The sequence below is a fragment of the Anser cygnoides genome, chromosome 2 (assembly GCF_040182565.1).
Source record: "Anser cygnoides isolate HZ-2024a breed goose chromosome 2, Taihu_goose_T2T_genome, whole genome shotgun sequence".
In the NCBI taxonomy this organism is placed as follows: domain Eukaryota; kingdom Metazoa; phylum Chordata; class Aves; order Anseriformes; family Anatidae; genus Anser; species Anser cygnoides.
Window position 1 is genome coordinate 32,703,900 of NC_089874.1, and position 25,882 is coordinate 32,729,781.

Genomic DNA, 25,882 nt, shown 5'->3' on the forward strand with positions numbered 1-25,882 from the left:
ACTTTATTTTTCATAAATGCTAGAAGAGAATTCTTTACAGAATTCTTCTCTAAGTCATATTTTATGTAAAAAGCAACTAAGGAGGATCAGCGTTTTAGCTGAGCGTAAAGCTGGTTTGATTCTGAAGACTAGTGCAAGCCACAATGCCTTTTTTACTGATGCTGTGTTTGATCTATAAACAATTTATATTTCACCTTAAGGAATGCTTGCCTAAATTTTAACATATATTTTTGTTCTGTCTTTAGTTTCTTTGGCTTTTATTTTCCTGAAGTGTGGACATTTAATACAAAATAAGGCATGATGTCCACCCCCTTCAACATTCTTTCAATGGTGGCCAGAGAAACCACTCTTTAGAGATGTACTCCATTTGCATTATAGTTTTACTGTAGCCTGATAGAAGTTTTGCCAGGCTGCACAAAAATTTGCCACTGGCTGCTTGGATTGTGTTCAGCATCAGATGTTATAAGATAGCCTAGTAGTAACTGCTTATAAAGTAATGCCAGTGAAACAACATAGGCAGATAATTGTGCAAGTGCACACAGTAACACCTGTGTGAATAAAAGATTAGCCATTATCATGTTCATTTCATATGAGTAAAGACTGAAACATTGACATTTAACTAGCTTAAGTATATCTAACTGGTCTATTGTAATTATTAATTATTGAAACATAGAGATATTCCATCCTTGTTTCTGTTTCTTCCCCTCTGAAAATACGGTGCTCAGTCTTGTAGCCCTGCACATACACATGGCATTTGTGTGAGATTGCTTCAAAATACAAGTTTGGCTCATAAAATCATCACAGATTATAACTTCTTATTTTGATGTATGTGGTATTTGTCATGGACTTGACGTGAACAGAAGAATTAGCTGAATAGAAGAGATTAACAGTCTTGAGTAGTTGAAATAAAGAGTAAATTTGATGAAGTAATGTTGTTACTTCTGAATCTGACTTTTTAAAGAGAAATTTGATAATACACACCTTATTATGCACTGCTTCCTGAATATATAATCTAACTTTCTGAACAGAAAATATATTTCTACATTTGCCCCTTACCTTACCCCACCATGAAGTGGGAAGACTTCATTTTTCTTTTATCTCCAGTGGCAAAAAATTCCTTGATCATCACTGATCCTACTGCTGTCTTTTATAAACATTTCTATACAATTTCAGAACGTGTGTTAGAAATTGACTTTAGGGAATGTATTAAGCTTGTGAGACTGGCAGGTTCCCAAGTTTAATTCATAGTCTGCAGAAATATGGGATATTCATTGCCGTTCTTTTTCTACTGTTAGGATTTGTATGTGTGTGTGTGTCTGAATTTATCATTTAGTTCATACAGAAAGTAGGGTCAACACTGAGTAATTGTTTAAAATTTACACCTCAAGCTGCTTTTAGTTTGAATTTTCTCAGTCTCAAACAATGTAGGGTTACATGAACTTAGATCAAGAATGGGTTGGTCCTCTCTGCTCCCGTTTAAATGTGAATTCTTGACTTCAGAGTTGACAACAACAGCTTTCTCATCCTGTCTTTTCCTCCTGTTCAGGTTGTGTTGTGTGTGTGCGTGTGTATGTATGCGCATGTGCATATTTATATAAGCTTATATATCACTGTTCTCAAATATATTATTTCTGGCAATACTATGAAAGGGTGATTGGACAGAAAAAGTGCTTAAGAGTCTCAAATATATTTCAATCCAGTCTGCCTGCTGCTCTGTTTTGCACTGAGTCAAGTATTTTTTTAAGCTGATAATTGAAAACCTATCTTGTTCTTACAGAATGGTTTTGCTGTTGTAAGGCCCCCAGGCCATCATGCTGAAGAATCAACAGCCATGTAAGTACCAGGGAATATTGCCCATCTTGGAGCACTAAGGTTACTGGCAATCACCTGTGTTGTGCATGTCTCTGAAGAACTGTAATTGTTAGCAGATGACTGAAAAGGCTTTCTAGGTACTCCCAGAAGCAGATTTATGGCCTCAGAGATCATATAGCATTTTTTTTTAATGCTCTGAACATTATTTATAGCTGTTTTCCTGACTGATTTGCTTTCTTATTTCTGTTCTTCCCTATTCCACAGGGGATTCTGCTTTTTTAATTCGATTGCAATTACTGCCAAATACTTGAGAGACAAGCTGAATATAGGGAAGATATTGATTGTAGATCTGGTATGTATTCTTGGCAAGCATCGCACTTTCAGTGCGTCTAGATAAAAGATAATGAATTTGTATTTATATGTCAGACCTTCCTGCTTTTAATACCTACAAGTAATAAAGGTGTGCATTTCCTCTGATTTTGGGAACTCATTAAAGCCAGGATGGCAGTACTGAAGCCATAAACATCTATGTTTCACTTTAATGGTGTTAACTGCAATTTAATGAGAAGAAGGCACAGATCAGGGCAACTTTTATGGTCCTTAAATGAATTGATACTTCCACCGTTAAAATAACCCTACAGAACCCAAGTTTACCTTTCCCTACAGAATACAAACTTTAAATAGTCAGATGTGCTTTAAAGAATGTTGTTGCTTTGGTAACCAAATTGGCCACTTCCCCCAGCTAGCAGTGATTCGACTTGTTGTGTAACTTCAATATTATTAAACAAATCAACAGGTCATTCCCCCTAAGAAGTTTTCAATTCATGTATGCCAGCTTTTGATGGTTCCCTGAAGGAAAGCTACATGATTAAAAATCCACTTCATTGGATTAGTCTTGTATTCTAATAGAAGGCATTCTTACACAATGCTTAACAGTTTTAACAAATGGATTATTTAAATGCAGATGACATTTGGCATGTTGTCTATATTATTTTCATGAATAATGAATTGGAGCTCTGCCTTGCACTTAAAGGATCAGCCCAATGTACAGCCCAAGGAAAGTTGAATGCTGATTTATGAGCACCATTTTTGTTTTCTTACAGTTCATGAGGAGGTGTAATAGGGTGTCTGACAAAGCATAGACAGGAAATGAACCCTGGCATCAAAACCTAACCTGTTACATCTGCACTTAATTAATTTTTGCAGGTGATAAAAGATTTAAAGACAAAATATGTTAAAGGGTTTTTGAAGTGCAGAGCTTAATAGTCTAAATCTTGTTCATATCTGCACTCATAATTAAATCTTATTGTGAAGTCATGGCCTTACCATCTAGCACTTTTGTTCAGTTAAACATGCATACTGGTTGTTGAAGAGAAGCAGAGAAAGGGCGAGTGTGGGAGAAGGAATGGCAGAGGAAAAATGAGTGGTAGAATAAGTATATGGGCAGGACAGATATTCTTAGGTTGTTTTTTACAAACATTTCTCAGAGTGTTCTACTATCACTTAGGGTCATAATTAAAAACTGCAAGAAACCAGTACTTGCGAAAAAAAAATCACTTCCACTGTTTTTGTAGCCATTTGCTGACTTGAATCTTACACTTCATTGAGTTTTACTGCTGTAAATGCTAGCCAAAAGTGAACTCTATGTTTATTCTTGTTTTTGAATAAAAAAAAAATATTCAGAGTTTTTTGTGAATGTTTCTAAGTCTTTTTTACTACAAGTGTTACATTCACCTAGTCAAGAATAGAAATCACTTCCATTTCACCTACACAACCAATAAGTACTCAGGAATTCAACACTGATTTTGCAAGGCAAGTTTAAATGTGCAAATCATTACCTGTGGAAATGATAACCTGTGAGGCTGCCTATGCTTACCCAGGAAAGTAGATAGGGAATGCTCAGCCTCTTTCTGATTCTGTTCCATTGGCCAGAATAACTCCACTGGTGAAAAGAGAGAAGTATATGGCTGATAAAGATTACTTCATTCCTGGAGCAATTGCAGTCCAGTCCCTAGCCTGCTCCGTGGTCAGTGCAATAATGCACAAAAAGTCATATGGAAAATTTCTTATATATAGGCAAACTGTGGATAATTCTCAATCCAGACTAAATGAATGAATAAATTAGTATTTATGTCTCTATGTCCACCAACAGATTTTTGAGCGTCTGAAATAAATAATGGAATTACAGATGTTAGACTTGGAATTAACCTTTAAGATTATATTTTGATAGTTACTAGCACAGCAGGACCCCATGCTGGTTGGCAGCTATACATGTTACTACTATGTTAATGTTAAATGTAATGTTCAATCCCATGCATTAAACTGTATTCTAATTACAAATGAAGTGTAGTCTTTGTAGCTGCTATGTGTTCATATAAATTCTTAACTTTTTAATTTTTAATCTTTCCTTTTTTTTTTCTACACAAAAATAAAAGATCTCTCTGTCAGCTTTTCTTTCCTCATTCTACCTTTGAATAAATCTCAGTTTTTGAACGGACTTATGTATCCTGAATACATTTGATGTATTAAGGGCAGAATCTAAACACATTTCCCACATGGTAACATCCACAGTCTTAAACAGCACATTCCTTTGTCTAAACAGAGAAGTTAATGCTCTTCAAAGTAGAGTAACCTTTGGTGGAATTAAAGTGTAGACAAGAAAACTAGCTTTGAGATGCAAATAATTAAGAAAAAAAAAAAAAGAGAGTTCTCTTGTCATTTCATGGAATCACAGAATCATTTAGTTTGGAAGAGACCTCCAAAATCACCTAGTCCAACCTCTGACCTAACACCAACAAGTTCTCCACTAAACTAATTTGTTTTCTAGTCATTTGAAAACTGTTATAGCAAGAATATATCTATAACCCCAAATAAGCTAGGAAAATAAAGACTATTTAAAATCACAAAGTGAAGTACTCTTACATTTTTTAAACATGGTGCTTACAGATGTATCTATATGGCCAACATTGTTCCTCAGATTCTTGTTGCGTTCCTGGTCCCAAGGTTATCCATACCTGCAAATATGCTAGCAAGATCTGGGTCTGTTTTGAAGTAAACCAATTAATTCTGTCCCAGAAGAAAACTGGATGTTGTTCTGGGATTAGGCTGCATGCCAGCTTTGACTCCATTTGCCAGTCAAAACCTAATAATACTATGCTGGCTGCCTTCAAACCTCCAACACCCTCACACCAGTGTGTGCTACCTTGCACCCCCAATGTGTTACATTTAACCTTGCCATTACACAGTTTGGCTGTGACTTAATCCTTGTGTTACTTCAAGGACTTTCAACTGAGGAAAAAAAAAAAAGTAACTGTTATAATATTACCCCATATAAGTCCCAGAGGGGTCCAAGTCAAGCACGATGCAGTACAAATGAGACTTGGTCAATGTAGAGAGTCATGAAAAATGTTAGAGAGAATCATGGGCTACATCAGCTGGCAAAGAACACATGCAGTGGGCACTGCTTGCTGTGCTGTCGGCAGCATACACCTAACTTGAATCTTCCTGGAGTATAGGCATTTTGAAGAAAATGTGACCATTGTTTTCTCTGATACTAAATTCAGTTCAAACCTCATAGTGTTTGTAAAATAAATAGTCTGGGTGATAATGTCACCATTTAGTGTACTTTGTCCTTTTGAATTCTGTCTTTAAGTCAGAAATTTTAAAGGGATCAGCTAAATGAGGAGAATCAACAATATCTATAACTTTTCAGCTTCTTACAAATCCCAGTGGAAAAACATACAATAAAGGCTCAATTTTCCTTTACAAAAAGGCAAGTGGATTTTCCATTTTCACTTGTAAAATTTCATGTGTGCCTAACTACATATTACAATAGTAGAACTGTGAAAACGAAAATAAAAAATATGAAAAGCCCATATTATCAGCCTTTATTATACAGATATACTGCCAGCATTTATTTTCCAATATTTTACTTAATGACAGAATTTCTTTTCACTGGTGTTATATAATATTTGAAATATGGAGAATGGCCAAGGTCACTCCTTGATTGTGGAAGGCACCATCCTATCTGCCAGATGATTTAATAGCTAATGAGATCATATTCCTCTGTCTTCAACTGTTGCCGTCATGATTTTGCAAAAATGAAGTATGAAGTCCTTTCCGCATCTGGCATCTCTTTTGATGTGGATCTAACTGCTGAGGGACTGCTAACTGAACTGAATGTTTCAAGAAAGCCAATTTACTCAGCTGGTCACAGAGCCTTTGACCTCAATAGTGGAACTTGGCAAATCAATGAATACACTTATGTTTAGTGTTCTGTCAAGAATTGTGAAAAAGCTCTGTAAACCATAGATCCTTCTGCAAAATACTAGTTTGTAGTTTAAACATTAGTCTTTCTTCAGAGGCCAATGAGGCTAGTTAATTAAGCCTGAGGGGTTATGAACTGTTGGCAGTTAATAAGTCATAAAATTCCTCCATAAAACAGGATGCTAGATTCCATCACTGAGGCAAGGAGTACAAAGAGCTGGTGTATAAATATCTAATTGTACAAAAGGACTGGGATTTCTCAATGACTGCTCATCTGGAGTCTCCAGGGCACGCTCGCTATGGTTTCCTGATTTTTAGAAGCCAGTTTAAAAAATGAGTGCATTAAAGAGTAATTTGCCTGAAAGTTCAGGAAGTATGGGGTGGTGAAGGGAGGGGGAAAGGGGAAGACAAAAGGAGGGCAATGGAGAGGGAGAGAAACAGAGAGAGAGAGGGGGTAAAAGAGAGCAGAACTGAGCTCTCTACACTGAGTTGGACATTATTACATTTGTCATCTGTTTTCTTTCTCCTTTAGGATGTTCACCATGGCAACGGTACACAGCAGGCTTTTTATGCTGACCCCAGCATCCTGTATGTTTCCCTCCATCGCTATGATGAAGGCAACTTCTTCCCCGGCAGTGGAGCCCCAAATGAGGTTAGGTTTATTTCTTTAGAGCCCCATTTTTATTTGTATCTTTCAGGTAATTGCGTTGCATGATTACCCCTAATTTTCTTGTCCTTCTCTGGTTCTTTAAATTACACCAGATTACCAAATTGTCCACTGGGAGCAGGGGACCAGTGGAAAACAAGTGCATAACCCAGAGCAGTCCTTGTCAAACAAGGCTTTGCTGATCTGACACGTTGTTTGATGTTTGTTTCTAAAGAACACTTCAGATGTTTTCCCCCTTTCCCTCTCTCTTTTCCTTCTTTCTTTTCCTCCTTTTTATTTCTTCCCATTTTCTTCCTATTTTTCAGGTTGGAAGTGGCCCAGGTGAAGGTTATAATATAAATATTGCTTGGACAGGTGGCTTGGATCCTCCTATGGGTGATGTTGAATATCTCACAGCATTCAGGTTGGTACCTTTTTCTTTTAAAGTTATGAAAACCAGTGGTAGAATACAAACACATAAATAAAAACTGATGTAATTTTGAAAGACAGGAGAAATGACCCATGGTGAAACTAATTTAATACTGGTATCCTGGTATTTGAAAGCTTAGTAGGCTTAATAAATGGGTAATTCAATTTTTGTAGTCACCCACTTAGAATAGAAAAAAATATCTAATGATTTAATCAGTCGCTCATTTTATCATTATCGTATCATGACAGTAAAATGACTTTCAGCTTGCTAACTCCTCTATGTACAAAATTTAAATGTAATCATTGATATCTGGCACAAGAGAAATACTGTTCACATCGATTGCAGTTACACGTAAGTATAGCACATACAAAGTAATATTAAGTATGGTCCAATCCCAGCATTCCTCATTAGCTTGAAATTCTTACCATGGTGGTTCTCACAGATTTGACCAATTGTAATTTTCTGTGAATTTCAGTAAAATGCTAGTTACTAAAAAGTAAACAATTTTGAAATTTCTCAATTCTCAAGAATGACAGGAAATGCTGCATGCTGTATTTCTCTTCATTTTCAATAGCTCATTTTAATTAAGTTTTATTCTTTCATAGGTGATGCATCATAATCTTTAGTCTTATTTTCATGGAACCAGAGGAGATAGAGCCAGTTTGAAACGTACTTTTAGTCTTCCAGTAGTCCCGTCTTACATGCATTGTTTCACCTCATTGTTGAGCAGTCCAGTGGAAGGGTTTAGTGAACACTGGCCTCTCAAGAGTGGGCAAATACTACGTCTGAAATGAGGTTTCATTTAGTGAAAGATGATGTGAAGGAAAGGCAATGAGACAGCACATCTATTTGATCACCTCCAAGAAGTAGTGCATTTACATTCTGTAGCTTTTGATCTGTATTCTACTCAAAATGCATCACAAAAAGTATAAATTCATTTTTGCTTTTTTTCCGAAGCACTCCTGTTTAGTCAATTAAATAATATGCCAAGGATCTGATAAATAACACACCTGAATTGAAAGTCCAAACCCTGGACCTGCACACAGAGTGGCCCAACACATTCACAGTGTTACACTGTTATTGTGAAAAAGGGTTGAATTTTATTTACAACATTTGCCTGTACGTAAAAAGAGTATAAACAAATAGTCAGTGACATGCTTCAAATCTTCTATACTTCAGTATTCCCTTGGGCTCTTACCAAGGTCTGTTGTATTCTTTGTTGAGATTTTATGAACCGGATGGTTCAAATCACCGGTATTGGTATCTGATACTAATGTTTGGTATGATCAGCCCCAAATTCCTGGTTTGTATCTGACCTATCCCAATAATGATATAGGTAATGTGGCCATCTTAGTACTGTGGAGAATGGTGTTCTCAACTCGTTGAACAGAAGACTCAAATAAGTGAGACTACAACCACAGTTGGCACCCCTTCTATCCTGACAGCAAGTACCTGGGCTTAAGAATACCTTTTCAAAAATGTTCTTTGCCTTTGTAGTTTAAGCACATTCATAAACATTTTGGAGCAACTAATACCACTGTTGTACATATTACTTTGCCTCGGAGTTAAAGGGAATTTCAGTCTGCTGTTTTGCATGTGCACTATTCAGGAAAATAAAATTCATGTAAGCTACTACACAATGACTAATCATTTGCAGATATACCACTAAAATAAGTGCTTAATTATGCTTTTTCTTTAAAGCAGATAAATTCAAGGTAATGATTAGGCTCTCTCTTAAAAGAATTGCTGATGGTTCAAAACTTAATGCATTTTAAATGTTAATAATTTTAAATAATTTTAAATTTAAATAATTTTAAATGCATCCAGTTCATGTTTCAATTAATGTGGGCAAGGGTCATTATCTTAAATAGTCAACTGCTATTTTTTTTTGTTTCTTTGTGTTTTAGAAATAGAATGCTGTTGACTCATTACAATAGATACTGTTGTTTTCCTTTTCTTCAAAAGAGCTGAAAAACCAGAAAATGTTTCCCTACATTGTAAGCTCCTTTTTGCCCAGGCACAGTCTTTGTGCCAAATTTAATGCTTACTGTTGCGTAGTATGCCTGTTAGGGAAGTTTTGAGTGGGCCTCAGTGAAGCAAAGTGCATGGAACTCTGAAGGGTGGACACAAAGGTCTATAAATTGTGTAGGATAAACCATTTTTTGTGGATCTGGTCTGAATGGTAGATAGGTTTACCACCCCTAATGATGAGGCGCTTAATCTTCAAACCAGAATCTATCCCTGCTATGATCCAAAATGTCATAGATGATGTAACCTGCATTCTCAGTTTGGCCAGGACAGAATTGTGAGACACTGGCCAGGAATGAGAGATCCACAGTTCAGTCCTTTTGCCTTAGATAGAAAGGAAGGTAGAAACTTGAAGAAAATTAATAGAAGACTTGGTTAAAAAGTCATCAAGTTGGCTGTTGCTTAGGAGTTGTGACCTGCAACAGGTCAGTTTTTATGAAAATATACAGTGAGTTTTGTAGATAGGAAAATGAGCTTGATATTTTCTCAAACTGATTTTAGAGACAGAGTTATGAAACTGTTCCTAAACAAGTGACAGGGAAAATGTTGGATATCCTCAGTTTTGAGAAGAAAAATATGAAGGGACAAAATGGAGAGATTTTCTCTTCATACCTACTCCCCAGCAGGGAGAGGGGACATGTAGGATTCAGTCCCTAGCGAAGGCAAGAGAGCGTGTTGGTGAAATTCCTCTCCAACATAACCAAGGTGTCAGTAAGTTTGCAGACAGATGGAACTGAGTTGGAGAACAGCTGAGGCTTCCTGCTTTTGGCAGCTTCGACAGCCTAATTCTTTGAGTCCTTAGGAGCTGAGAAATTTGCATTAAAATCATCTAACAGTCTCCAAGGGGGTACGCATAATCTTTATTTTCTCACTGGCAGAGCCCTAGTTTCTTCCTAGAATTGCACTAAGCACATATTTGAAGTGTCAGCAACCCTGACACTAGGTAACTCATTACTGCTTGATTGACTGTCAAATTTCACAGCAGAGATCCTTCTGAATGATAATGTCCACAGAAATAGAGACCAAGTCCTTTTGTTTGCTTCTAGAGTTTTGCATATAATCAGGTATTATATATGATGATGTAGTTGATATCATTTATATAGCTCCTAGGGCAGAATATATGTAGAACTGTACGAGCATTTACATACACACACACACATCTATATATAGATGCAGCTAACTGAATATTTGTGATTTTCAGCTGCATAGATCTATTTTAAGCAAATCCAGTTGTGACTGAATGAGATTTCACCTCACTCTCTTTCTCCAAATTGTCCTAGAAAATATTTCTATCTTTTCTGGAAAAAGCAACTTCCCTGTGTAAAAATGCAGAACAGTTGAAGATGAATTAGATGCATAACACCGAGTAATCACTTCAACATCATGCTGAGTGAGTGGCTCCAGTGGGACGCTAGTGGAAGCTAAAGAAATTAGGGTGCTTGTTTGTGTCTGCCATTTTGCTTTCTGTGCTACATGAAGAGTCTTTACTGCATTTTTTAAACTAACTCCATATAGTGCCAAATCGAATTTAAATGGCTGGAACCAGTTTGAAGATGAAGACAACTCTTGTGTATAAAAAAAATCTTTTTTCTGCCATTTATTTTCTATTTCTAGTAGGAAAATATGTTTGATCATGTTAACTACAAGGAGGTAGTAGAAAATGTAGGAGTTAGAAGTTTCTGCAGAATGAAAAAGAGGTGCAAAAATCAAATCAATATACCCCTTAATTTTGCCAGAAAAGTTTTGCTTGTTTTTGTCGTAGTTAAGAAACTGTTTTATCTACAAAATTCCTTGAAAGAATGCCCTTTTCCTGAAGGGCAGCCACAACTTCTTTTCCCCTATGATATCAAAAAAAAAAAAACCCACAGCTCTTTTCCATTATTCTTAAGGCCTTCGTCTCTAGAGAGCTATGTTTCATCATTTACTTCCACCTATATAAAATTTGCTTTAATCTCTTTGAAAACAATAGAAGATGGTGGCTATTTTCTAAGAAGATGATTCTACACTCAAGTTTATGAGAATGTGATCCACTCTCTTCTGCCAACAGCTATAGAAAAAACAAGAGCGATGGTCAACTACTAATGTTCAAATAATTACTTTCATAAGCTATGCATTATACCAGATGTGCTCAGTAAAGGAGGTAGCAGGTCTGTGTTGTACATGTGCACATGTACATATATGTACTTAGTTTACAGAGGACAGGAGAGATGTGTTTCTGTAGAGCAAAATATAGCAGACGCAGGAGGAAATGGAAAAAAATGTGAGGGTTAAGAAGAGTGAGGGAGAAGCAAGAGACAGAAGGAAACTGGGGTGTGCCTTCCAACTGCTTTGCACTGCTTTTGTTCAACAAAGGAGCTGTAAATTTAGCTTAACCAGCCAGTATGCTCTGGCTGCTTTGCTCTCTACTCCAGAGTAGCATAAAACACCCACAGCATGTCAGTGAACCTGGCCATAAAAGCATACATAAAATGAAATGTGTGTATGTGTGTTTCTTGGAATCATTAGAAGTAGCTCATGATAATATTATCTTTGAGTTTGATTTTTAGCAGCCGTGTGTATGATTTTAATTTAATAAGGTGAGCAAATTCAAAAGACATGGGTGACATTAAGGCCGAGTTAGGGATGAACTTCTATATCTATGATTTAATTTTAAATACAGCACAAAATTTATAATTACCTCAAAAAAATCATTTAAAAAAAAGAGAATTCAAAATTAAAGTCATACTTGAAAACAGGTATGTAAAAATGTAAAAGTGCAAAAATGAAAGAAAATAAAGATATACAGATAATCTTCAATCTTTTACAGTGTTTGTTTTGGAAGAAAATAAATATGTTTAAAACTCACTGTAGTCCAATCTCTTATCAAAAACATTTAGAAATATTCATTGTAGTCTTATCATCTTACAGTGCATAATTAAGTTTTTTGAGAGATTGCATTGATGTATACTGACTCTTTTTTGGTCTTAGTTTTATATTTCCTGATCTGATGACATTCCATTTTGACATTTCAAATGAAAAATTCTTAAAATACAATTTTGTTCTTTTTCAAATATATTCTCCTTGCTAGTTCTGTTTTGGTGTAGGTACTGTCTATGTTTATTTGTTTGTTTTGTTTTGAGTTTTTAAGTTACAAATTCACACATATATCCTAAAGAGAAAACTTAAAGAAAATATTGATATGCTTTACCTATGCTGTTTCATGTAGTTACACATAGATAGTATCCATTTGTATGCATTGCTTTAATTTTACCTTAAATTTACTTTCATAATTTTTTGTTTGCTAAAGCATTGGAAACAATAACCTTAATCAGTTTTGTGTATCTGATAAGATTCTGTATTCATTTAATCTGTTGGTATTGAGTTTCCTGGTCTTACGTATGTGTGCCTGAAAAACAAAAATTCAGTTTTTTAGCTCAGATCTCTAATATTCCAATTTCATTAGAAGTCCATATGTTTGTGTGCTACATTTGCAGATGAAGGGCACACTCTTGCTTGTGCATATTTATGATTTTAAATGCATTTGCATTCCCTGTGTCATATCCCTTGTTATTTTTCTTCTCTTAAAAGTCAGTATTTCTGGTCTTTTCAATCTCTCTTTATTTAGAAAATCATCTAATTGCCTAATGATTTTAATTGCTCATCTCTAAAACTCTTCTAGAAAAGAGCTTAAAACACCACATGAGGGCGAACCACCAATTTATACTATTTTGAATACTATTATGGCTTTATTTGACATCACTCTTCTGCAATATAGTATATCTCTTTGACTGAATAGAAACCCTGGTTACTGATAAACAGAACGAAAGAATGTAGGAGACAAAAATCAAGTTTTCTTAGCTGTACCTAGCTTTATTTACAGTGAGTCACAGAACAGTGCTATATTGTTATAATGTTAAATGATTTCCACAAAAAATAGTTTTTGAGAAGAAAGTTCTACTGAACAGTAATTCTAGATATTCATAGCTTAATACTACTATTTTTATGACTACAATGTCCAGAGGCTGCTGCTGAGTTTATATTATAGTAGGCTAGGTCTAAAAACTGCATTAAGGTCAGATTCTCATTCAAGAACTTGCAGTGCAATGAGATAAAAGGGCAAAAATATGGGAGGAGAAATGAAAAAGCCAAATTAGCTACTCTGCTTCATGAGTCAATAAAAGCAAACAGAAAGAACTAAGATCTTCAGAACCTTAATCTACTTTGTTACCCATTGTTATGTTGAACTCCATTGTTAATGGCCTGAGACTAGCAAAATGCCATGTTTATCTTTACTAATGGAAAAAATATATATATTTCGCAATATTTAACTTTTTAATAACTGGTAATTAATTTGTAATCACTGGATTGCCCCAGTGATTGTTATTTCTTGTCTATTTGCTGACAGCAATGCGTTCAGCACTTCACTTCATAAAGAGGAAGTCAGAATCTCTGAGTCATATGTACAAGAGTCCAGTAATGATTTACCCAAATGCAGATGGACATTTTGAAGAGTGCTAATTACCCACAATCCTTCTGCATGGTCATGAGCATAATGCAGAAAAATATAACTAAACAGAACACAGTTATGGAAGCTCTAGGAAATCTATGTGATGGTTTCTGTACATATGTATATAGTTTGCAGTCATCCACAGCATTCTGCAGAGTCGTAAGTCAGAGTTGCAATCAGTTGCTCATTTCTGATTTTGTCCACTGCTTCTGAGCATTGTTATAAGATGAGCATTTCAACAAGAGATCTTTCTTTTCCCTTCTGCCATAGAAAATGTCTCAGCAGTATTCAAAGAAAGGTACACCAAACAGCCAAAAAAAAGAGATGACTTAAAAGTGCCTGAGAGTTCCTTTTGAAGAAGTTTGAAGAAGGTAGAAGTTTGCTTGGAATATTATTTTTTTTAAATCTGCCTGGAGTATAACATTCATATGTAAATGCTTAATAGTCCTAAGAATTTGTGGCTTTGTATGATATATTTATTTTTGTAATAATAGTAAGTTATCATGCTTTTGGCTTGTTTCTTGACAAATATTCTCAGCATTCAGATGAGTATTGTGGGGATAAGGAGAGAGTCCTTGGGAAACTGAGAAGCAGAGTTAAAAGCATTTGAAACACTGGCATAAACAGCTTTTCAACATTTTGTTATACTTCAGAGTTCACCATAAAACTAAACCTGGCAACACTGTTTATATCCTGCAACCTCTTGTTCTTTCTACTCGTTTATTTTTATTTGGAAAATCTAACTTCTTCTCACCAAACTACCCTAAATTTTCACCTTTACTGTATCAGGATGTTTAAAACTACGTATGACGCTCCTTTCATTCACTGGAACTACAGAAATGAAACCTTTCATTAGAGAAATTAATTAGTGTCGGCTTACTTTTCTACAGATGCACAGTTTCTTTTATTGACATGGCAGAGTAGGGGGTGGAGGAGAAAGGATAATAAAATATGGCATGTGTCAGGTTTATGTGGTTCAGGTTAAAAACTATTTGATTAAAACCCCAAGCTGTACATGGCCTGTAGTTTAAAAGTACCAAAAAGTACCTGAGCTCTTCTCCAGTAGAAATATTTTTCAATTTTTTTTCAAGCCAGAAAGATGAAAGAACGGAAGTGTATGGATAAAGAATTGCCACATTGTCAAATACTTTGATGGAAAGGTGAGAAATACCACCAGAAACATCCTGGAAGAAATTAAAAAGCAGCACGATTACAGAAGATATTTTTGTGCTAACAGTCAAAATATCTGTGGTATTTAAATGGAGATAAATTTCAGGTCTAAATTAAAAGTCCTACAGCAACACTGAGCAATTGTGTAGATGTCCAGCTCCAATTTAAATTTTGTTGCTTTATAATAACTTTTGAGAACTACACTGTAGCCTGTAAAAAATATCCACATGTTCTCTGCTGGAACAGCTCCAGACTGTAACAGAACCACTAGATTGCACCCTGGTGCTTTATGTATTGTTTAATTGTTTTCCTTTGGTGGATATTTTTATTAAAAGCCCATTATCCAGAATCAGACAGGAGTGTTGTTTCAAGAACAGCAGAAACAGAGGCCTTTCAGCTACACAGTTCTTATTCATGCCTTCTTTAGCCAGCTTAGCTAATGAGACCTCCACTGTTCTTCTTTTAATACTTCAAGGAGAAAAAGAAACTGAAGATTTTATTTTCCTCCTTTCAAACATAAGCCGGATTGCAAAGAGGTATTGTGAGGTTGTGTGTGTGCTCACGCACCTGTGTCTCTGTATAAGTTTGTGTGGATACCTCTGGGGCACGTCTGTGCTTATAGATGTTCTCATGTTTTTGCATCAATAACTCCTTGGAGGTTTTTTTTTTATTATTTTTTTTTAATGATTTTTGTACCTGTGCTACACTTTGCTGGAAAGTAATTGAATAAAAGGAACAACCCTTTTTCATAGAAAACATATTCTAGTAAATAAAGCTCCACTAATTCCAAAGAAAAATAGAAAAATCTGGCAAGACCCAGATTTTGAAATCCTGAATTATGCTGAGTAGCACTCTGCTCAGTGCTGCAAGATCTTATGAGGTTTCATGTTACTGGATGTTGTTGGAGCCCCAACTCTGAGTATTTTATTACTTTTAAAAGTCAGCTCTTAGTCTTGCAAAAGAAATGTTTGAAACTAAGAAAACATGTATGTCTCAAAAAAAAGATATCTAATGAAAAAGTTCAGGGAGGTCTATGACTCATGATTATGTGGTGTTAGCAGTACTGCTTGGGCCACCAGTAATCCCATTAAATCAATGCAGCTTCTTGAAGAATGGATTGTTACTCAGTGTGAGGGAATCTATCAAACTTCAGGCTCCTAGATATGAATTGTTTCTTACAGGCAATATAAGAAAACAGCTCAGTCATAGAGTAATTTACCATGTTTGGCATATTTGTGTATTTTTTCATGAAAAGGGAAGTCTATGTTCTGTGATCACATATACTCAATTTTACTTCTACTAGAGTCAGGATTTAAAATTGAATCAATCATCAACTGCACTAGTTAATGCACCTCTCAGTTCTGCACACCAGCATAATTCACGGCTAAAATGTAATGTTGTTACTTATACTCAATTGTAACTTCTTGCAAGAGTCACCATTAAAAAAGCAAAGGCTGTTCATGGAGTAAACGTGGCAAGATATGATCCTAGATACTTTGACTATATTTAACATAATTAAGCAACCAAATCTTTCCGATTATATACAAGCACTGTCATTAATTGCCATGGCTTGAAACAAACCAAGCTTTTAAAGTATTTCATTACCTGATTCATATGTTTGCCTACCACAATCTTTCTAGTCACATATTGATATCGTGTCAAAATAAAGTTACCAAAATTGCAAGTGTACCAAAAATTAATGAAAAATGAAACCAAGCAATTTACAGCACATTATAAACAGACTGAAAATAGCTACGCCTGGACTGTTGGTAAGCTGCTTAGCATTTATCCTATGTCATGTTACAGTGTACATGCATGTCAGATTATATAAGGTGGAGTACTGAAGGAAAGATACAGCTTGTTTGTCTCTTTTCTCCCCATCAGTAATTCACTGGTCTTTGCTGCTTTTTCCCTCTTGTGCTGGGTGTGCGTTACTAAGTAGAGCTGACTAAAGACAGCAGTTCCAGTAAGTAGCAACTGTCCGTGGTTTTGACATGTGATTTTCTTCTACACTGGAACAAAACCAAAACTATTTGAAAGCTTCCAAGAAAACAACTAAGTGTGTTTCAAACCCTTTCGTGACAATGTTAATCTCTAGCCTCATGGTGAGGACATTACTCTAGAAAGAAAGAAACAAACAAACAAAAACAACAACAACAAAAAGAAAACTTTGGTGAAAAATCTCATCTCTGAATGATAGAAAAAAATTTTTCTTTCCTCATTCTTACAAATCAGGGACTTGAACCTGACATAATTGCATCTGAAGTTAATGCCTTTGCTGTCAGGCTATTTGGAATTTATTTTTATCCTTACTCTAAAAAAGGTGTCCCTCTGAAAAACATTAGGGATTTTTACCTACAAAAATATTCTGTTGTAGTAAAAGGGTACATTTCATGAAAAAGTTACACATCCAATCATGAATTATTAGGCTGACAGGAGAGTGGAGACTAATTGCCTCCCTATTACCAATCAAGAAGTTTACAGATTAAGAAACTATTGTTAAATCTCTGCAAGTGCTTCAATTCCTGTGTGACAGGGATTTCTCAATCCCCTTGCTTTATTAACATCTACTTCACTCCATATATGATGAACTCTCTATGGAACAGGTTTCCCTTGGATCCGAAAATGACAATTTGCTATCTGTTCATTTACCTCACTTTGTTCTACAAAGAAAAATTGTTTAAACAGGTTTCCCTTATTTTTCAATACAATTCTTGTAAGAAACTGTAACAAACAAAGTCAAAAAAAAAAAAGTCAACTTTGTAACAGCTCAAAGTCTCTGTGATTTCCTTCTGATCAGGAAAGGAGTGATTTAATTTGCACACACTGTACCATCAGGTAGACCACTGCTAAGAAGCTGCCCCAAAAGTAAAAACATGCAGTGGATGAGTGTTCTAGTTAATTTTGACTTGCTCTGTGTCAAGTTCAGTCATTGGCCCCTGTGAAAAAAATCACTGAAAAAAATTTTTTTTTAATATTGCCTTTTATGCTTCTGCAAAGCAAGTTTAATGACTTCAATGCATTAGAAATAAGTTCTCTTCTGTTTTGCTTCCCTGAAGTAAGGACTGATTCAGTAAACATTTATCTTACCAGACTATTCAAGCAATAGTGTTTTAGTGATTAGACATATATTAATAGTACATTCTTTAAAAATTCCTCCCACCCTTTTTCTTTCACATTTCTTTCTTGGAGTCATTCATTCAACCACTCATCAAATTCTTCACAGCAGCCACAACTCCCCTTCCCCTCCCATAGCTCTGTCCTCTGCCTCTGATCACAAAGTTGCTACTCATCTTTTCTTCTCTAACTCTTTTACTTGGCACCAGGGGCCTCATTCTTTTTCATCTTCTGATCTAACTCTGACAAAAACTTTTATCTTCCCTTATTCATCTATTTAACCTCTCATTCCCCTCATAACAGGCTATTGTCGCAAGTGATACAATCATATTTCACTGAAAAGAAAAACCACTGTTAAACTCTCTATCACCCTCTCTACTTTCTCCTTCTCTATCCTCAAGACTGCTGAGTGTACAGATTGCAGCCTGTCATACAGTTCAGTTCTAGACCTTCTTCAGAACACAATCCCAGCCTTCCTTTCCTCTGAAACCATTCTTGGCATAAACTCCTCCTAGCCCGAAGCTCAAAGTCTATATTTCATCCTTATCTTCCCTAGCCCAAGTATCATCCACTTTTATTAACCTTGATGATCTTTGTCTTGAAAATTCATCCTTCTCTGGCTCCCATGCGTGGTAGACACTGGCCTTTACCCAACATTTTGAGTCACTTTTTGAACATGTGCTTTTGAGGAGTAAACATTTCCTTCCTTCAGCTTTCTTCATTTGTTCCCTGCTATTATGCCTTTGGTCTTGGTGCCTTCTCCTACTTCTTTGCATCTGTCTAGAGGAGAGTACGTCCAATATGCAAATTCAGTTATTCTTTGTCAGCCGGTTACTTCAGGTCTTTGTGCCTGTATTGAGTATGTCTCTTATATGCATCTTGAAAATTTAAAGTAACCATGATAAATCAATTGAGGAAGTCTACCTTTAGTTCAGGCTCAAACTTGCCAAAGTTTTACTCCCAAGTCAGCAGTAGCAATACAGCCACTCTCTACAGGTAAAACCGTCTTTCTGACTGTCACCCAGATAAATTCTTGTTAACTTTGACCTTCTCTGTTGGAAGTCACAACCCAGCAACGTCTAAATTTTGCAAATTCTTTCTGTAGCATGTGTGTGAAATAAAGAATATGCTACCATTCTCAGCAGCTAGTGATTTTTAAGCTGATGCCATTTTTTTTTTCTTATTTAATGTCCTTCTCAGAATGCTATGAGGTTCATATTTGAGATTGTTATACAATGTACAGGTTTTCTGCTTTTTTGGTGATAATGCTTGTAGGGTATTCTCATAAACAATTATGAAGCCTCCTTGAAATCTTTTATTAGTGTTCTATTTTGCTATATTGCCTCCCACAAAACTAGACAGTAATTGAATTCTTCTACTGCTAAGATGACCTCTAAGAAAATCTGTCCACTTTTTCTAGCTTTTGCCTATAGTTCTCCAAAATGTATAGACAGGAGTCATCTTTTTGCTTTTTCTTTGCAGTCTAATACAATGGGGTTGTTGTTCATAACAGTGGCTTCAATGTAATGTACTAATACAAATATATTTATTATTATTAAGGATAATAGCAAGATTTAAACAGTTAAAAGGTTAATTTGGGATGTGTTTTGTATGTAATGCCCACTCTAGCTACTAGAATGGGAGGAGGAGATAGGGTGTTTCTCTCCCCATCATGTTGCATGAGAAGTACACACCCCCAGTACTGGTGGCAGTGGCTGCATGTGACACATGCAATCATACAAGGGAGTGGAGTTACTGGGACCAAGGCTGGAACTAGGCCTCCCTCCAGGTCCCCAGATCTGATGCAGAGAAGGAGTGTCTTTGCAGGTCTAGAAAGGGGGGAGATGGAGGAATCAAGACCTCTAGCCCAGATGGAAGACATGCCTTTCTTTGTCTGTTATATGAATGTCCTGATTTTATTTGGGAAACTGTAATATAGACCTGTATTCTGGAACTGTTCTTGTTCCACTGAAACATACGGATATGCTACTGGTAGGATGCAGTCCTTCTCGAAACAGGCTCTGGAAAGTATGATCCATTCCTGTTCATCCATCTCAGGAACACACATACTGCTCAGTATCACTTCTGCAGTGTCCGTGATCTCATTAAGCCCATGAGCATGCGTATCTTGTTGACATCTGAGGAAACATGATGCTTATCAACAAAATGTAGGGCCTGCTGTACACTGCATCACTTCAAACACAATAAGGTTATTAAAGCTTAATTACATAAGAAACAGTATACATGTTTTGCAAGCTTGTAGAATGTCACTTGCAGGAGTTAAGCAAGATATAAGAGTTTCCTAAGTTTCTATTATAGTTTTATTTCCAGCAGCATTCTTTGAAAAACTAAGTAAATTACTGCATCTATTGGACCTCTGAGGCTTGGGGCAAAGAATGGAAAAATTATTTACAAAAGCTTGAAAATATTTAATCACTAGAGGCAGGGGGCAACTGTGTTTTAATTAGCAGTTCCTCAGGCCATTGGCTGGCTAGAGGCTTTCTCAAACAACCACACAAACGCACTGAATAGCTGTTTGCCAGCCTTAGGGTCAGGCCTGAGATGAAACAGATAAGATAATTGGCTCTAATGAAATCCAGAAGGCCTTGGCTTTCTTGTTTGAGCTTGGATTTGAAAAGTGCGTGTGGAAGTGAGGCTTAATTCAAACCAGTCCTGAACTAGGCCCGTTTTTCAGTGACTTTGATATTGTTTGAAGTTCTGAAAGTGTTCGCCACACCACTAGCCTGCTGGGCTGGGCCTCCCCGGTCACCTTAATTACTGAGCTTTATTGCTGACTTTACTACACAGGAAAGGAGCCATTATATGTTCCATCAACATCAGCTCTCCTCAGATTGGAGGAAAGGGCAGGGTGAAAGGCCACTGTAGGAAGGCAAAAACTTCACTTTGAGGTAGTCAGATCATTTACCCGTGTTAAATTTCACTGTGCTATGTGTGTACATTCCTCACAACACAGAAGCCCAATTTCCATTTTTTTTTTTAGCAAGTGATTACTTTTCAAAACATTTTGTTTGTGTCTGATTAGCAGAAGGGGACATTTATTCTTAGAGGTGGAAAGAAGGCAAATTGTAACAAACGCCTAATTAATCATCACAGAGGAAAGAAATCTAGTTAAAGTCTGTAATAAAGAGAAATTGTTCTTAATGCTTCTTTGAAGTGGGAATAAGTGAGGAAACCCCTATGGTGTGTTTGCAGACCTGACACCCTACAGAACTGACTCCTTGCAGCCAGCCTGATATCTTGAGAGTAACTTGTAATGTGCTCTGCAAAAACAGAAGGGCTCCTGTGAAATACTGTAACAGCAAGCAACAGTTGAGGTATTTTAGCAATGTTAGTTGTGAGTTATTCTCTTCAGGATAATTACTTTCAGAGTTTGGTCCTAATCTCTTTAGCTGCTCCAGCTGGTGGTGCTGCTGGAAAAAAAAGAAGCTGAACGAACTCATGTGCATGAATGAGTTTTCAGATCTAGACACTCTATAGTGGGAGGGACGTCTATCAGGTTTCAGGAGTCAGTATCTGGGGCCACTGAAGTCCCTGGGAAGACTGCTGTTGGGAAACCTGGGACAGATGCTGCAAATGCTTAGATGCGTGGCTGAATATGTTTACGTTAACTCTATGTTCCTAAGTCAGTCAGGCTACTAACCTCAGTAAAGTTACACATGTGCATTAATGTTTGCAGGATTGGGCCTCCTGAGACTAATGAAAGTGTGTAACATAGGCCAATTTGGGCCAGATTCCATATTACCAACACTAGCACATAATAAAAGAAATATTGATGAATATTACTTGCTGGTGAGGCTCTGTGAACTGTGAAGTTCAGATCAAGATACACAAACTTTATTTCCATGAACTTGGGAGGAAGTTTAGAAAAGACTGAAAAATCAATTCTGTTGCTATCTACTATGTGAGCATTACATTTATTTATTTATTTATTTATTTATTTATTTATTTATTATTTCCTTTGTTGTTGTTCTTTTTATGGAGCTAATATTTCTGCTTTTCTTAATAGCTTGAAAATGTCTTGGATTCCTTCACAAAAATTAGAAATGTCATAAAGATACATTCTGCAGAGTATTCAGCTCTTTCCTTAAGGCAACAGTTTCACAAAGAAGGCTTCTGTAATTTGATATAGTTCCACCTTGTATTATTTTATAAATAAAATATATGCTATAATGCAAATTTTATGTCTGTATAGCTGAAGATTTTTTAACACAAAGGACTCCTATTTATGAAGCCTGAAGGCTTCTTGTTTTTCTTCCCTTTCATATGCCCTGTCATTTTAACATGTTTTATGTTAGTAGAATGGCAAATTGGTTATACGCTTTGAAGAAAAGCAGCAGGTTTTAATACTTTTATCAACATTTTGTGAAATTTTAACCTGTTAAACTCATGGCCAGCATCACAGGGAGCTAGTTATATCTTGCATATTTTATTAGCACAAAGCCAGGAGAAAATATCTTTGGAAATAATCATAATTCATTACAATTATCAGAAAACAATGATTTCCCTTCTAATACAAAAGGTTGTTTTGTGAGAAAATAATAGTGTAGGTGTCACTGCATGAGAGTGTGAGAGCTTCTATAAGCAGTATTTCCAGATTTGCAGATGTTCTGTTCTTTATTAAACAGTAGATTTTGTTTGCTCTCATTTTTTTTTATAACTTTATATAATGACAAAATCTTCCCTTTTGATACCATGCTTCTTAAGAGGTGGTTTGAGCTACTACTGCTGTGAATGAAACTTTTACTTCTTATTGCAGTAAACACCGTACTCTGAAGAAAGATTTCCTTAGGTAAGATACAGTCAGAATCTCCTAACAAAACTGTACAGAACATTTGATGTTTTGATAAATTAAAAAAGGTTATTTTTCTGAACAGAAGTAGCATAACCATGAGCTGCAATGATGTGACAGTGAGAAGGCAGGGGAGGGTGTAAGTGTCCATGACCTGTGTCTGACTGTACCTTCAGCTACATTCACCACATTTTGTGGAAATTAGGAAAAGTGGGATTATATAATCTATTAGTGATTTAATTCATACCTTGCACATATGCCTAATGATGTCTTCAACAGAAGTAACAGGATTATAAAATCTAATGGCGATTTAATCTGACCTTTGCACATCTGTCTACAAACTTTGTTTAAGCTTAGGTGGGTGGTGTAAATCAAGCAGGGGATAGTGACTGAGGAAGCATTTTATTGCAAGAAAAAATTCCCTGGATGCTTAAGTCACTTATTGCCAAGGTTTCCAACAATGTTTTTAAGTTGGTACAACAATTATTATTAAAAGTGTCTTTTTTATGTGGGAGCTGAGGGCTATAGAGTTTCATAATTTCCACCTTAGAGCTTAGTTACCATTGCTTGTAAATCTGCAATTTTAAAAAGGAAAGCCTAACACAAAATTCATAAAGTGGCCATTATCTGATGTAATGGTGTTGTGCTGTGTATTTTCAAGTTACTGTAGAGACCACACAGCAAATCAATGCCTGAGCCAAGACTAAATGTTGGGCCTCAGTGCTTTTGATAATTCTGTGAAATTCCTAATTCTTGCATCTTTAAAATGAATAATTCAAAATAAATAAATAAATAAATAAATAAATAAATAAATAATTTCATTAGCTATCATCCTTTTGTGAATCTGTCTGTTAAAATTTTCTGAAGCTAGATTTTAATCCTACTTTTCATTATTCTTTCTGTACATCATTTTAGAAAGTGTAAGGAAGAGGTAAACTGAGCCACTTGTGTTCAATAAGTCACTTTTAAATGCAGTGACCATGACATACATTTTGATAGTGCTGTGTTTTGTTGAACGTTGAATGTTTTTTTCACTACCTGATAACAAGAAAGCAACTGGAAGATAAATGCCACTAAGAAGATTTAATTGATGCTTTACCTATATATGTAATTATAGATTACTTTCAGGCAGGCAGTCAATGGAAATCTTAATAAGAATATTAATTATGGTAAATACATGTGGCTATTTGGCTGTGACATTTCATTGCTGTACTCAGTAACAACAGTAAGAATAATTCACTGCAGAGAACATTCATAGAGGATGCCATAGGTACATAATTCTTTTGACTGAGGAATTCAGCTGGGATACATTTCTCATATCATGGCATATGCTATATTCTCATAGATTAGTTGTGTGTGATGTGGGAGATCAAAGGATTGCACTTTTATTTCTGTGGCCACAATAAACTTGAAAAGAATAAAAGGGAATCATTGTGAATATCACGTAAAACAAATGGGAGTTAACATGATTTAGAGAAAGTAACAATTAGAAGAAAAATGAGGATATCATACTTCTTTATTGTTCTTGGTTGTAGTGTGAAGTCTTGCACCTGCTTGTTAGCAAGGTCAGATTTAGGATTACAAAAAAAAACAAAAACAAAAAACAGGGTGCTTTTAGTTGCATTTTTTCTCTTAATAGCTCTGGTGCCTTAATTTAATTCATATGTACAGTATTCCAAAATAACTGCAGTGATTGATAGTGTTGTAATAAAACACAGGAAAATACACAAAAATTCAATGTTTCTTTAAAAATTTAAAACAATTCCCATTGCATTCTATTTATTATTGTGCTTAAAGTATTTTTAATAGGAGTGAAATTCTATTGTAACTCTAACATGAAGCATTACATTGAATTTGCAGTTAATGGTATCTTAGTCATCTTTAAAAAGTGACTAATAATTCACTCTGTTTACAGTTAAAAAACAACTAATTTACATTTAATGGAAGCTATTGTGTAACTAGAGTTCCATACTATTTGTGGTACGTTAGGTTATGCAAAGATTGTGGATTAAGAAAGTGCTAAATCCTGTCTTGCACATGCTGCTTATGAATGCTATTATTCTTTTTAAAATTCAGGTAATTTTGTTATAATTTATTATAACATTATTAGCTGCCCAGATTAGACTATGATTTTTGCACTGAAAAATCAGCAGCATACAAGCTATTGAGAGGAAACAGAAGGTTCTGCCTACTGTGTAGAAACAATTTGTACTGGTACCCTAAAGGAAAATGTGGGAAGCAGTCTTACGTTTTGAGATCTTAGTTGAAAACTTTGATTATACAGATGTGATTCACTTCCATGTGTCCTTTCTACTTTGAACATGACAAGAGATGACCTTATATTTGGAAAAAGAAGGCTGAGTTCCTCTGCTCTCTACCCAGGAGACCTTTTCTGCCCTAGTTCCTTAAGACTGGCTGGAGAATAGCATCAGTGGAAGGTTTCTTAGAATGGTTTCTCTGCTGGAGTTTTTAGCTTGATGTACTCAATAATATTGATGCAGTTGTGATTTTTGGCTTCTTACTTCACATTAGGTTATGATTCAAAGCTAGTATATAAACAGAGAGGAATTCAGGGCCAAGTTCAGACATCCAGCCATGTGCCTGCAATGTAGGGGTCTCCACGTGAGTAAGGGGTTCAGGTTCCTGTTGTGGTGCTCCAGGTGATACACTCAACTGACTTGAGAGAACTGTGTCAATCACCCTTGAACAGGGATATACACTGGTTATTTGAACGACTTCCTCGTGCATGCCTGCACCCACTAGGACCCTGATTCAGTTCTCAGAACGTATGTGTCCAGTGCCATGTGAGAACTGCTGGAGGAGTTGATGTTTACTGGTGTGGCTGACAACAATGGCACGGGACCTCTGTAAGATCTATGCCTTTTCACCATGCCAGCACGTGCCCAAGCGGGATCCCCGTGAATCCCAAAAGCTGCTGGATAGCTTTGCATAGGTAATTGAACTGAATCCTCTGTTTCCATGAAATATAATGACTGTTTAGATCCTTAGTGCACATTTAGAATCCTACAGTGTAAGTCTGCATTTGCATTTGTATTCCATTTCTGGATAAACTCATCTCTATTCTAGGTAATGATTATTCACATTCTTCTGGAAAAA

The 25,882-nt window shown here is 35.9% G+C and overlaps 1 protein-coding gene across 17 annotated transcripts in view; it reads left to right on the top strand.

Moving 5' to 3' along the window:
• The window catches only part of HDAC9 (histone deacetylase 9), a 480,254-nt gene that overhangs the window by 371,221 nt on the left and 83,151 nt on the right, over nucleotides 1-25,882 (top strand). For 15 of the 17 annotated variants that reach the window (XM_048068356.2, XM_048068353.2, XM_013171797.3 and 12 more), the window contains 4 exons: nucleotides 1,778-1,833; nucleotides 2,077-2,164; nucleotides 6,611-6,730; nucleotides 7,051-7,148. In XM_048068356.2, coding sequence (XP_047924313.1) covers nucleotides 1,778-1,833; nucleotides 2,077-2,164; nucleotides 6,611-6,730; nucleotides 7,051-7,148 — 362 coding nt within the window. Of the gene's footprint in view, nucleotides 1-1,777; nucleotides 1,834-2,076; nucleotides 2,165-6,610; nucleotides 6,731-7,050; nucleotides 7,149-7,759; nucleotides 7,779-8,490; nucleotides 8,677-25,882 lie in introns of those variants that run through there. The other 2 variants (XM_048068359.2, XM_048068360.2) reach the window with 2 other exon arrangements.